The sequence below is a fragment of the Echinops telfairi genome, unplaced genomic scaffold, assembly GCF_000313985.2.
Source record: "Echinops telfairi isolate 266 unplaced genomic scaffold, ASM31398v2 ScPeMD7_60;HRSCAF=208, whole genome shotgun sequence".
Classification (NCBI taxonomy): Eukaryota; Metazoa; Chordata; class Mammalia; order Afrosoricida; family Tenrecidae; genus Echinops; species Echinops telfairi.
This window is the reverse complement of record NW_022103958.1, coordinates 44,839,284-44,852,329: the sequence shown is the minus strand read 5'-3', so window position 1 is coordinate 44,852,329 and position 13,046 is coordinate 44,839,284. Positions and strand designations below refer to the sequence as shown.

The window sequence follows — 13,046 nt, the reverse complement described above, 5'->3', positions numbered from 1 at the left end:
ATTTTTCTGCAGGTAGATATCCATTTTTTCTAGCACCACTTGTTAAAAAGGGCATCACCTTCCCATTTGATATTTTTGGGGCCCTTATCGAAGATCAGTTGTCTGTATGTTGATGATTTTATTTCTGGGTTTTCAGTTCCACCCCTTCATTCTTACGTGTCTCAAATTGGCAACAGAGTATGTAACTACCACAACTTCCTCTAGCATTTATTGGCTCTTTATTTTGATAAAGCAATGGAATAAAGGTAAGCTGAAAGATAAGTAGGAATTAAAGACATGTGTGTACACCCTATAAACAACTATAAACAACAAGAAAACACCTGTTGTGGTCGAATGCTCCAAGGGTTTCTTTCCTAGGTTGTAATCTTTGTAGAAGCCGATATCTGGACTTTTCTCTGGTGGTGCTGCCGAGTGGGTGTGAACTGCCCATCTTTACGTTAGCAGATGAGCACAAACTGTTTACACCACCTAGGGACTTGTGTACACATATATATACATGTACACACACTCACTACATGGTAGAGAAGAATCCCAAAGCTTTAGGGCAGGAAAAGTCCCAGAAATGGGAAGAGACTTGTCAGGATCAGACAGTGAGAGCAAGTTCATGAAAATTTAATTTGTTCTTTTCACCTACCTCCAAAGCCTAACTCACCCTGCCTTTTTAAAGCAGCTGATACAAACTGCATTAATATAATGAAGCTGGATGGATATGTGTTGAAATTAGAATATTCCCAAAACGGAGAGGGATGACTCAGCAATTGCTTGGCGATGAGACCCTTTTTTAAAAAAAATCATTTTATTGGGGATGCATACAACACTTATCACAATTCATACATACATACATACATACATACATACATAGTGTCAAGCACATTTGTTGCCATCATCATTCTCAAAACATCTGCTTTCCACTTGAGCCCCTGGCATCAGCAACTCATTTTTCCCCCTCCCTCCCCATCCGCCCCGCATGAATCCTTGGTAATTTACAAGTCATTATTATTTTGTTATATCTTACACTGTCCAATGTCTCCCTTCACCCACTTTTCGGTTGTCCGACCTCCAGAGAGGAGGTTATATATAGATCCTTGTAATCGGTTCCCCCTTTCTACCCCACCTTCGCTTCACCCTCCTGCTATCACCACTCTCACTATCGATCCTGAGGGGTTCATCTGTCCTGTATTCCCTGTGTTTCCAGTTTCCATCTGTACCAGTGTACATTCTCTGGTCCAGCTGGATTTGTAAGGTAGAATTGGGATCATGATAGTTGGGGGGAGGAAACAAAGAACTAAAGGAAAGTGGTATGTTTTATCATTGCTACACTGCACCCTGACGGGCTTGTCTCTTCCCCGCAACCCTTCTGTAAGGGTATGTCCAGTTGCCCACAAATGGCCCTTGGGTCCCCACTCTGCACTCCCCCTCATTCACAGTGATTGTTCCTTGATGCCTGATACCTGATCCCTTCGACACCTCATGATCACACAGGCTGGTGTGCTTCTTCTATGTGGGCTTGGATGCTTCTGTGCTAGATGGCCGCTTGTTTAGTTGGTGGGACTCTTATCTCTGCTTGTACCCACTTTTCTCCTTGAAGTTTTGTTATGGCCCTCTCAGTTAACTCAAATTGGATTTGTAAGAGCCCGAAATTCTGAGCACACATCCAAGGGAGGGTAATTGGACAGCTTCCTAAGTGCCCAGAGCCACTGACTTGCTTAAGGATTGTGATCCGTGAGTCCCTGTAGCATATACTTTCAGAAAGCAAACCACCAATCAAATAGTAATTGTTTCCTTCTGTGTGGGTTTCTCATTCCAAGAGCCTACGGAGCAAACAGGAAGTTGGCCCTTGGAGAAGTGTAAAGAAACCTGAAATGAGACACCAGCACTGCATTGTAACCACAGATGTGGTCACCCTTCAAACCTCATTCTCCAGCAGATTCCTGATTTCAGATATGTTATCCTGCTAGCCTTATAAACAATCCAAATGCCCTAGAAAGTTCACCATTTACACTGTATCTTCTAAAGTGGTTTTTTTTTTTTTTTCTGCTGAAAGAAATACAGAAATCCCTTTTTTGGCTATGTTCTCCCTGTTTTGGGGTGAAAAACAACAAAACAAAAAGCACTGTGCTTATGCAAAGAACACTCATTTATTTTAAAGAGCATTTAGAAAGACAAAACATCCTTTCTGGGTTATATCACATTTGAAAGGTCTGCCCCAATAGCCCAGGTCTGTGAGGAAGCCCAAGCACCTTCTCTCTTCAGCTATTCATTTAAGAACAAGTACCGACAGATATTGAGTGTCTCTTCAACCTCTACTGGATACGGGTGTGATGCTAGGAACTCGGCTAAGCATGACATGGGCTCTGCCTATAGCCCATTTCATAGCCCATAGCGAAGAGGTAAGATAAATAAATCATTAATACAAGTTTGAAAATGTAAATATGTCTAAGGCTATAGAGGTTTCTCAATTGGGAAGATTTAAAGAAATTCAATTTATTGACCTTTTAGCAAAATGGATATTTTAATTGTTTATTTCTGTCTAACAAACCAACTCAAAGCATAGTGGCATAAAACAACTGCAACCACTTTTTGGTTCACAATTTCATAATGTGGGTAATGACCATCAGGATGGCAGATACCTACTTTATACAATTTAGGTTGGTGTGGCTCCTCTGGTGCTGGGGAACCCAAGATGTTTTCACTTAGGTATCTGCCACTGCAGCTGGATGGCTGGGACGGTTAGGACTGTCTCTGTAGCAACGTAACTGAACTTTTTTTACATGATGGTTAAGGGCTGGCTAAAGAGAGAGGGAGAGTAGAGCTGCAGGGCTCTTGAAGCTCAGGCCACTTCTGCATTCCATTGATTGGGGCAAGTCACTAGGCCAGCCCAGACTCAATATCCACCTCCTGATGGGAGAGGAGTGGCCAGTGCACTTACCATGGCAGAACTTGAAGGACTTACTGGTGGACATCTGTGCAAACAACATACCACATTCATTTTTAAATATAAGCATTTTTATTCATCTAATCACAGCAGAGTGGCATCTGATTGCGTTAACTTGCATCCTTTGGGTTCTTGGTGTCCCCAGTAGTCTGTGTGAACTTCCTGCAGCCACAGTGTTGAACCTCTGACAAGTCCCTTCCTGTCATGCCTCCCTTAAGGTGGGGTAAGGATGAATTCTGTAGAACTTAGACTGTGAGTTTTGATGCAGAGGTAGGCTATGGTTGTTCCAGACTTCTTATCCACTTTCTCCTCTCAGTACCTTGCTTGTTTGCCTTGCTCAGGTTCTTGTCCATGGTGTCACCATTCTTACTGAGGCTCCCACCTCTCTCTCGTTACAGGAACTAAAACAGGTGCAAATATTAGCGGTGGTACCTGTGAGCCTGGAATATCTTCCCCAGCCGCCTACATGAAGCCCTTCCCAGTGCTCCATCTCATTGAAGACTTGAGGCTGGCCCTGGAGATGCTGGAGCATCCTCAGGAGAGATCAGCCCTCCTCAGCCAAATTCCATGCCAAACAGCTGTCTACATGAAGGAGTGGTTTGAGGAGAGCTTGGTGAGTAGTTGTCCATGGCTTGTTTGAGGAACCATTGAAGGACATAACTAGGTGGTCTATGGAATTTAACTCCTGACTGGGGCTGATGTTTTATCTGTATATCTTCTGGCCTGGCCTTCTTTACTTAAGTCTCATCTGGCTTTGCCCTGCCCCCCCCACCCCAGCCCTCCTGTCATACTTCCTAGGGATATAGAGCCCGGTCAAGAAACATCAACTACACATTTTGCTGACTTTTCCCTTAGAGAAAACTTGGCGTTTTTCTCCAGGGTTACATGTACTACTGGATGAGTTACAATTTCTGGCTGGAATGCCTAACATGCCTAACTCCTTCAGGGCCCCCTTTTTTACAATAAACTAGATCCTGGTCATCTCATTTATTCATTTACTGGTTCTGTGACCTTTCAGGTTTCCTTGTCTTGGAATTGCTTCCTTTCCCTCAAGTGCAATGTAGATTCCCTAACTCTCTCTTCTCTCTCAATCAAGCCAAGAGACCTGCTAGTCTCTAAGCCTTAGAGATAGGTTATAAAAGCTGAAAATGTAGACTGAAGGACAAACATCGTTGGAAAGGTCCTCCTAGTAGTGACTTCTGGGGAGAAGTCTCTGCAAGGGGGACAAATAGAAGTGGGCCAGCCCTTTCTTGAGTATGTAGGTAGACGAGGGGAAAGAAACTCCAAATAAACCATATTCTTGTTTCAAGCTCAATCAGCGAAGTTGATGGTTTTGGAAAGGTGCCTTGCCGAACACAGCTTGTACTCTTCAGGTCTACAGTTGAGTCACCCCTGCAGCTCAATGTTCCACCCAACAGTTAACAGACCTATAGGGGAACCAAGGAGCCCTAGTGGCATAGTGGGTTATGTGTTGGGCTGCTAACCACAAGGTCAGCAATTCAAACCCCTCAGCTGCTCCATGAAAGAAAGATGAGGCTTTCTGCTCATGTATGGTTGTAAATCTCAGAACCCACAGGGGCAGTTCTACTCTGTCCTATAGAGTTGTTAGGAGTCAAAGCTGACTCAATGGTAGCGAGTATAGGGGGGATAATAACACTAGGGAAGTATATACTCCTGAGAATAAGCAACCATTTGAACTAAAAATGGACAGCATTTGCCCAAACACAAAAGTTCAGAATGGTTAGGAGAGGAGGTGGAGTGGAAACAGAAAACAAAGGGAGGAAGTGGGGACAAATGGTGTTACATTATGGGGATTGCAATCAATGACATGAAACAAAATGTGTATCGACTGCTGAATAGAAAACAGCTTTGCTCTGTAAACCTTCACCCAGGTCACAATAAAGCTTTTTAAAAGAGAAGGGGGAGGGGAACAAAAAAATAAAGATCTTGCATTCAGATTTGAAGAGCTGTTGAGGCAATGCCCTCCTTTGAAAAGAAGCATCCTAAAAATTATTTGTATATATAAATCTTTTAGAGTAATTATGGATATCAGCAACCTGAATAGTTTACTTTTAGGGATCAGAAGTTTATATAAATATTCTAAGATATCAGGGCCAAATGTTAAAGTTTTAATTCTGGGCAGACAGTCTGTCTGTATTTTAGGTCTTGCAGACCTAAAGCAATTTTACAATCTAGCTGTACACACATTCCATTCTAAGTCCTATCTTTATGTAAACAGAATTCAAAGCAGTGAACAAGCTCACCAGGTGTTTTAGCTTTATACTTTGACTTAGAAGCTCTCCCTTCTCAGATTGTGATCTGTGGGTCAGCAGTGTCAGCATCCCTGGGGAGCTGTGAAAACTGGAGCATATGGGTCCCTCCCTCCCTAATACCTGCTGAGCCCCCCACCCACCCCAGTAATGCAGATGCACCCTCAAATTTGAGAAGCGCTGCTTTCAAACTCAGAGACTCATTTGCATTATTAAACCTTTTAAAACACGTAAATCACATGGAAACTTGGAATTGGAACTAAGAAGGCAACTGGAGGGATCAGGCCTGGCAGAGGAGTGTTTTTCACTTGTGACGTCAATGTGTCTCCACTGTCCTCTCCAGCCATACTGACTCTCATATTCCTCAGTTGCTGCTCTGTCATATCATTGGCCTGACACGGTCTAACTCTGCTTTGTGACATTGCTATCCCTTGGGATACTTTCTCCAGTTAAAGTGGCTCCATCACTAAAGGGGTTTACACATCACTAACCAGGTATGCAGGGCTTGGGTGGTGCCCAGAGTGAAATCACTGACTCTGGGAAGACCTCCAGGTCTCCATTCTTCTGCTTCACACTGCAGGGTGTTAGGAGATATGTCTAAGGAGATGCTAACAGTTGCAAGATGACTGCTTCCGCTCCTGGTAGTATGTTCTTATCCAGGCATAGCCATGTCTAAAAATAGCGAAGACTTTCTTTAATGTGTCCTTTAAAAGTTTTTTTAATCAGAAAGGAAAACCCTTCTCTGAAAAGCAGACTTCCCATTTGCTCCCAGGGGCCAGGATTTGTTCGCGTATGCTTGCCCTAGTTGCACAGGAGACTGAGAAAGTGAAGATTAGCACTTGCATTGCCCACAGTGAGAGTGGGCTCTGTCAGAAAGGGATGGTGATGAGAGGGGAGAATGGATGGCTCCTAGGAAGACTGTTCAGAGTGACGGCCACATCTCTTAGGGTTTTTATTGATTCTTCTTGTTAACCAACAGATTCTTTCCATGTTTGCCCATGGTTTTTGGTTTACCTTGAAAACTCAAATTTGAAGATGGGAATCTGAGTGGCCCATCTCATAAGTTTTGTGTAAAATGTTAAGTGTCAAAGAAATAGAAGTGGATGATCTATTTGAGTTTGAACACAATTGTGGATTAGCTGCCCTTGGGTCAGGTGTTTGCAAGGACCGTTTGACTAAGACCAAAGAGGAAAGGTCACGTGGTCAGAAATAGGGTCCTCGCTTGCTTGGCTGCTTGCCTGCCAGGGTCTGTGGTCTGTGGATATTGGCATAGATATTGGTACGTGAGATACATAGGGAAAACCTGCTGTGAAAGGCAGTGGAACATCCAGATATCTTTAGCCTAGACCAGTGGTTCTCAACCTTCCTCCTACCGTGACCCTTCAGTACAGTTCCTCATGTTGTGGTGACCCCCAAACATAAAATTATTTTCGTTGCTACTTCATCACTGTCATTTTGCTAGTTATGAATTGGGCGACCCCTGTGAAAGGGTCGTTCGACCCCCAAAGGGGTTGCCACCCACAGGTTGAGAACCGCTGGTCTAGAACCAGTGTCTGCATCTGAATTCTGTGCCTATTGACGAGAGTTTCAGGCTTTCAGGGAGAGTTTCCTAGAGTCCAGAGCCCCCAGAGAAGCCTCAGAGTGAGGCTGCCCTGTCCTGTGGTGTAGCAGGCTAGTTTTACCCTTGGAGATGGTGGGGCCTTCTTTTTTCTTCTTCTAATTGTGGTTCAAAGACACTTAGCAAGCCGTATGCCAACTCTGCAGTTTCTTACATCTACAATTGTGACCATTAGTTACATTCTTCAAGTTGTACAGCCATCCTCCCTATCAGAAAGGCCTTCTTTTCTATATAGTTTACCAGGTTTAGCTCAGAGCCAGTAGCTTATAGAGGATAAAGTCGAAGCCCATACTAGGGGGCTGAAGTGTCTCCGATGTCAGAACAGAGATGAGTTCTAGAAAGGAACAGCCTCCTTCCCCTCTTTGAGGCTCCTCCTAGACCCATGAGGTACAGGATAATGCCCTCTGAGAGCATACAGCCATATCTGGACAAGATCCTCTGAGCCTTGCTAGATGGTCCTGAAGGCAGGAAGGAGAGAGGTGCTTTTCAGTGGCCCTGAGTACTGTGGACACCTTAGTGGCAAGAAGTGTTTGGCATCCCTATGACTGTGCTCAGGACTTGGGGTGCACTTGAGTAAGACTTTCTCATTAGTCCTTCACACTTGCTTGGCTAGGCTTGATGCAGGCTGGCTGGGTATATCTAGGACTAAGTTGGTTGATGGAGCCCGTAGAAGGGCTAGTCCAGTGTGCAAGGGACATCTAGCTAACTGGAGAGAGTGATCCCAGCCTGATGCACAGAATGTTACCTAGTGGCGCAGGACATGCCCAGCAGATCACAGAGCAACAGTGTCTCCATATAGACTAGCAAAGGGAACTTCTCTAATAGCCCAAAATGTACCCAACTCTATCGGTTCCACCCCAAGACCGGCAGCCAGTTGGTCTTGCTATTTAATGGTGTTTGATATGACCAAGGGAATCCTTGGTAAAGGCTGGCAGCTTCAAGGCCTCAAGATGAAGCCAGAGGAAAGGTGAGCAGGGCAGGGCAGAACTTGGGTTCCAGAGTGAAGGGGAATGGTTGGTGGAGAGCCAATAGAGGGACTGTACTCTGGACACCTCTTTGATGAAGCCTTGGCTATCCAGGCTTTCGTGTGTGCGAGCTAATGTCTTGGTCCCGCAATGTGGGCTGGTGGAGGCAAATGGAACCCTAATGAGGTGGTGTGGGAGGTTGAATGTATGTTGGAGGAGGAGTCAAAGGCCATTGTTCTACCTCAGACTTACATCTGGCTCTGGGTAAGTCTCTCTTTCCCTTCTTAGGGACTCAGCTGGAAATGACAGCTGGGTATGCCAGTCTGGAAAGTCCAGCTGTTGAGCACCTTGCTAGTGGGTATCAGCCTATGTTCCTTCAGCCAGAATTTTTGGTTTCCAAAGTAGAGAGGGTTCAGAGGGCCTCTCCAGCTGAAGCAGCCACTATGCCATCTAGGGTGCAGTGGCGAAGGTGTCCTGAGTAGCAGGCAGCATTTGCTGGGCGCCTTGCACCTGAGACGTGAAAAAGCTTCTAGGGTTTGTGCTCCCTTTGACGTCCCAGCAGTCTGGGGAGGCGGTCTCTGTCACCTTTCTAACTAGCCTCTCGAGAAACTAAGGAGATCAGGCCTAGGAGGCCCGGTTGCCCCGTGTGCCAGCTCCAACCCACATGGTCACCGACTGCAGCTTCTTCAGCCCCAGCTCTTCCAGCAAAGCCCGCACTTCTCTGCCAGATTGAAACCCTTCCTTTTGGCCAAGGCAGTCAGTCTGTTTACCATATTGAAAAGCTAGAGAGAGGAGTTGTCAAAAAGGTGGGGAGTAAGAGCTGTTTTGTGAATTGTAAAATTCAAGCTTGGATTTCTCATGCCATATGATTCATCTGTGCTTGCTGAGCATTTTAATTTTGAAAAATTGCAGGCAGAAGTCTTACTGGAAAATCTTTAAAAATCCACTGGATTTTAAAAGAGAAGGAGAAATCGGATGTTTATTATTTTTTTATTAATTTTTTGAACAGCTTTATTAAGATGTTGTTCATATAACATGGTTCATTCATTTAGAATACGCACTTGGCTTATGGTATATTTGTAATATACTCAGAGTTGTGCGACCCTCACTGTACGTAGTTTTAGAACCTTTTCATCACCCCAGACCCACTAGCAATAATTCTTTGTTCTTCGAGGGGGAAAAGAAGAATTCATGTAAACCAGTGAATGCAGAGTAAGCTTCTTGCCACGATCCTGGATGAGAGCTAAGAGACTAATGAGGGTCAGATTTTCTTTCTAGAATTTAGTTCCTTAGAGAGATTCCTGCCCCAGGGCCTGGGATGGAATGAGAGGTGCTTTGTCTCAGCGCAGTACTGAAAGAAACCACTAGGTGGGAGTCAGAGACAAATTCAGGGAAGTTTAAATCCCAAGAAAGTATGCGCTTTATCAATGGCAAGAAAATAACATTCTCCCCAGTTCCCTTCTTAAATGAGAAAGGTGACATCTCTCCTTGTTATTAAGCTACTGGACAGTGCACTCAAATCAGCTGGTAAAGAGAGTTCTTTTCTCCTTTTCCTTGGAAACCCATGGACAAAGGGCAGGCCTGGGTCACCTCCACTGCTGGGGGTCAGGGGGAGGGGGCAGTGGGAGGGCTGAGAGCTATGCTCCCTGGAGCAGGAGGAGCATGGACCTGGTCTTCTTTTGTCAAAGCAAGAAATTCCCTGGAAACTCCCAGACTCCAGTGCCTTTTGCCAGAACCCTGTTAGGATGGCCCTCGCCCTTCCAGGGACATTTCCTGATTCAGTGTCTCCCAGGCCCTGCTCCAGAGAAGCGTCCCGTAGGTTGGCAAATTTTGTATGCACTTTTCCTGGCATACTATCCCAGTTTGGGGGCCTTCAGCTATTGTAAATATAGCTGTTTAAATTTGCCTAGCTTTTGTATCATTTCCACCCTGGCCCCTCCCCGTACCACCACCAAGTAAACTATACCCTATTAAATTCAAGAGAGCTGGCTCCTTTCAGATCTGACCTGAGGGGACTATTTCAGTGCCAAGAACCAATGTTTATAAATGTGCAAGAATGTGCAAACACTGGTAGAAGAGCAAATAAATCCTTCCCCACTAAATTTTCTGCTTTAGGCCCAAGGGATGTGATAGCAGATGCTGCCAGGTTAGCTTAACTTGAGTCTGAGCATGTAGACACCCATCCGTCCTCCACCCACACAGAAGCTCTGTCAGTCACACCTTCAAGAACCATCTGCCCTTTCAGGTACCCACTAATAGGTAGGCAAGCAGACTGGCCGGCCCTAGGAAATTCATACTTCCAGACAAACTTGCTTGGTACCCCGTGCTTCAGTGACTTGCTGGAAATTAGGTTTACTAACCTATTGCTCCTCAAAGTATGGTGCTTGGACTAGCAGTACCAGATTCATCTGGGAATTTATTAGAAATACTCGATGTCAAGCCCTACTTCCAATCTACAAGATCAGAATCTGCAGTTTTACAGGCAGCCCTTCCAGTCCTCATGATTTATTATAATTAGAGAAGCCCTGCACTGAACCTACTACATATTTTCTTATGGCCCAAGATTTCTAAATTTGGGGGGAGGGAGAGGTTGCAAGAAGACTGCGTCATGACATGTAAAAATTATACGAAATTAAAATTTCGGTGCTCATAAATAAAATTTTATGAATACCCAGCGATAATCATTCATTTATGTATTTCTGGCTGCTTTCGTACTACAAATGTCAGAGTTGATTCCAAAAGACGGTGTGGCACACAGAGGCTTAAACTCTGTACCATCTGGGCCGTTACGAGAAAAGTTTGCCGACTCCTGCCCTAATCCATTTTGGAGATGGGCTTTCCATGCTTGTACATATAAGAACACAGACTGTGGTGCCCAGGCTGTTGCTTCCAGAGTGGAACTTCCACTCAGCCCACAGGAACCTTGTCCTCTGGGCAGGGCTTGGCCTCCTTTTTGTTCTCCTCCTCCCCTTAAGCTTCTCTTCTCCATCCTCCTCCTCTTAGCAGGTCCATGGTCCACCCACTGAAGAAGACAAGCTGTATCTGCACTACAAGGGGTATCCTGGCAGCCGTTCACCCAGAGGTCAAAAGTCAGTTTAGAATAAAGGCCAGTAGGGGTAGCAATCACAGACTTCTGTCATGCACAATTCCGCCCGATAAAGCACTGGCAGTGTGTAGCTGGCACAAGGAGTGAGATTAGGAACCCTGGGCTCAGATTCCTAGACTTTGTTCCAGGTGAAAAAAGGCCACCATGTGTATTTCATAGAGACTCCCTGATTAAGTCTTAAACACGACAAAGAGAAATCATCTGGGGGAGAGAGGGAAGACCGACCACATGAGACTGTAATGACGTCCGAAAGCACTCACGCCACACCACTAATTATAGAACACAGATGCAAAAGAAATTCCTCACAAAATCCCGATTAGTGGTAGATTGGTTTATCACTCTCACAGGCAGGACTATGGAATCGGGCAAAGGACTGGAATAGGTACACTACAGCAGTTTGGAAAAGTTTGCAGAACTGGTTTGGGTCCCAAGGTAGAGTATGATTTATGAGCCTTGTGGCTTTGGTACCCCAATTTTCATTAAGGGCACGCCTAGCCAAGCCCTTGAGAGTGAGACTACCCCTCCCGGGGTTGGCTAGGGTAATGGTCGGAATCCACTTTTAAACGCGCTTTGCCTTCAGGCAAAGCTTTTAACCTTGTGGGCTAATGGTCGCAGAGCTCAATGGTGGTGGAATTTATGTCAGATTTCCTTCTATAAAAGGTAACCTCCCAGAACCAAGAGGTTAGGATTTAAATTCAAATACAAACCCCAGCCAAGTAGAAAATTCTGAGTTTTTCTTCTAGGCCTGGGGATGGGGGAACTGGACAAGTTACAGTGCGTTCTCCTTGCCTAAACCGCACTTCTTGATTACTCTTGCCTCTTAACTGTGGTTTCACTCCCAGAACGCTTAGTCTCTTAGTCACCAGCCCTTTGCCCTTAGCTGGCTGCCTCCTGTTTCACACAGACAGAATTGGGTCTGGGTGCAGGCGAGTGGGGTGTTTTAGGGAAGTCTCTTGAGGGCTTTCTGGGTCCAACTTGAATTTGTGTGTACCTTGTGGCTCCTGGGTACTTCATTCTGTGAAAGATGGGCCCAGGGAGTTCCGTAGGGTTTCATGCTCACAAATAGCAGGGAGCTTAGGCCTGAAACTTGTGGGAGTAACTGTTCAGTCCAGATCAAATAGGTTCTTAAAACTTCTGGGACTTAGACTATTCTGATATCCCGATAAAAGGCTCTGTTTTCAGAAAACGTGTGTGTATGTGTATGTACACAAATAGTATTTGTATGTACATTTTATGAACATATTCGGGAATTTCGAAGTGTCCTGGATCCTACTGGGCAGGAGCAGTATAACCCTGGGCATATCTTGCCAGTGAGACTGCAGCCCAGTTGTCCCCCAGGATTAGTGAGTATTGTCCATCATATCTCAATCTCCACTCCGTGTTCTCTCACCAGCTATACATAAATGAGCAGATCTTAGATCTTTAGTTGAGCTTTGTTTTTTGCTCATTTTTTGTGCTTAACCTTTTAGTTGAATTACAATACAAGTAAATTATATTTTGGTGTGATTAAACAAAACCTCAGATAATTGTTTCTAAGGATATTATAAAAGATGTAAAGAATTTAGCAGCAGTATCAAAATTCCTGGGTTATAGTCAAAATGGCCCTCTTAGCCATAACTCCCTATGTGGTATATTACAATTCTGGACTCTATGCCTGTGACCATAATACCATTTTGGAAGACAGGTTGTTGTTTTTTAATCATTTTATTAGGGGCTCATACAACTCTTATCACAATCCATACATACATCAATTGTGTAAAGCACATTTGCACATTTCATTGCCCTCATCATTCTCAAGACATTTGCTCTCCACTTAAGCTCCCGGCATCAGGTCCTCATTTTTTCCCCTCCCTTCCCGCTCCCCCTCCCTCATGAACCATTGATAATTTATAAATTATTATTTTGTCGTATCTTGGCCTGTCTGACGTCTCCTTTCACCCACTTTTCTGTTGTCTGTCCCCCAGGGAGGAAGTCACATGTAGATCCTTGTCATCGGTTTCCTCTTTCCAACCCACTCTCTCTCTACCCACTCAGTATCACCACTTACACCACTGGTCCTGAAGGGATCATTGGCCCTGGATTCCCTGTGTGTCCAGTTCCATCTGTACCAGTGTACATCCTCTGGTCTAGCCAGACTTGCAAGGTAGAATTG

At 44.8% G+C, this 13,046-nt stretch overlaps 1 protein-coding gene across 5 annotated transcripts in view; it reads left to right on the top strand.

The window, feature by feature from the left end:
- Positions 1-13,046, top strand: part of PPFIBP2 (PPFIA binding protein 2) — a 186,525-nt gene that overhangs the window by 81,581 nt on the left and 91,898 nt on the right. For all 5 annotated transcript variants that reach the window (XM_045290869.1, XM_045290867.1, XM_045290866.1 and 2 more), the window contains exon 3: positions 3,334-3,548. In XM_045290869.1, the coding sequence (XP_045146804.1) occupies positions 3,334-3,548 (215 nt within the window). The remainder of the gene's footprint in view (positions 1-3,333; positions 3,549-13,046) is intronic.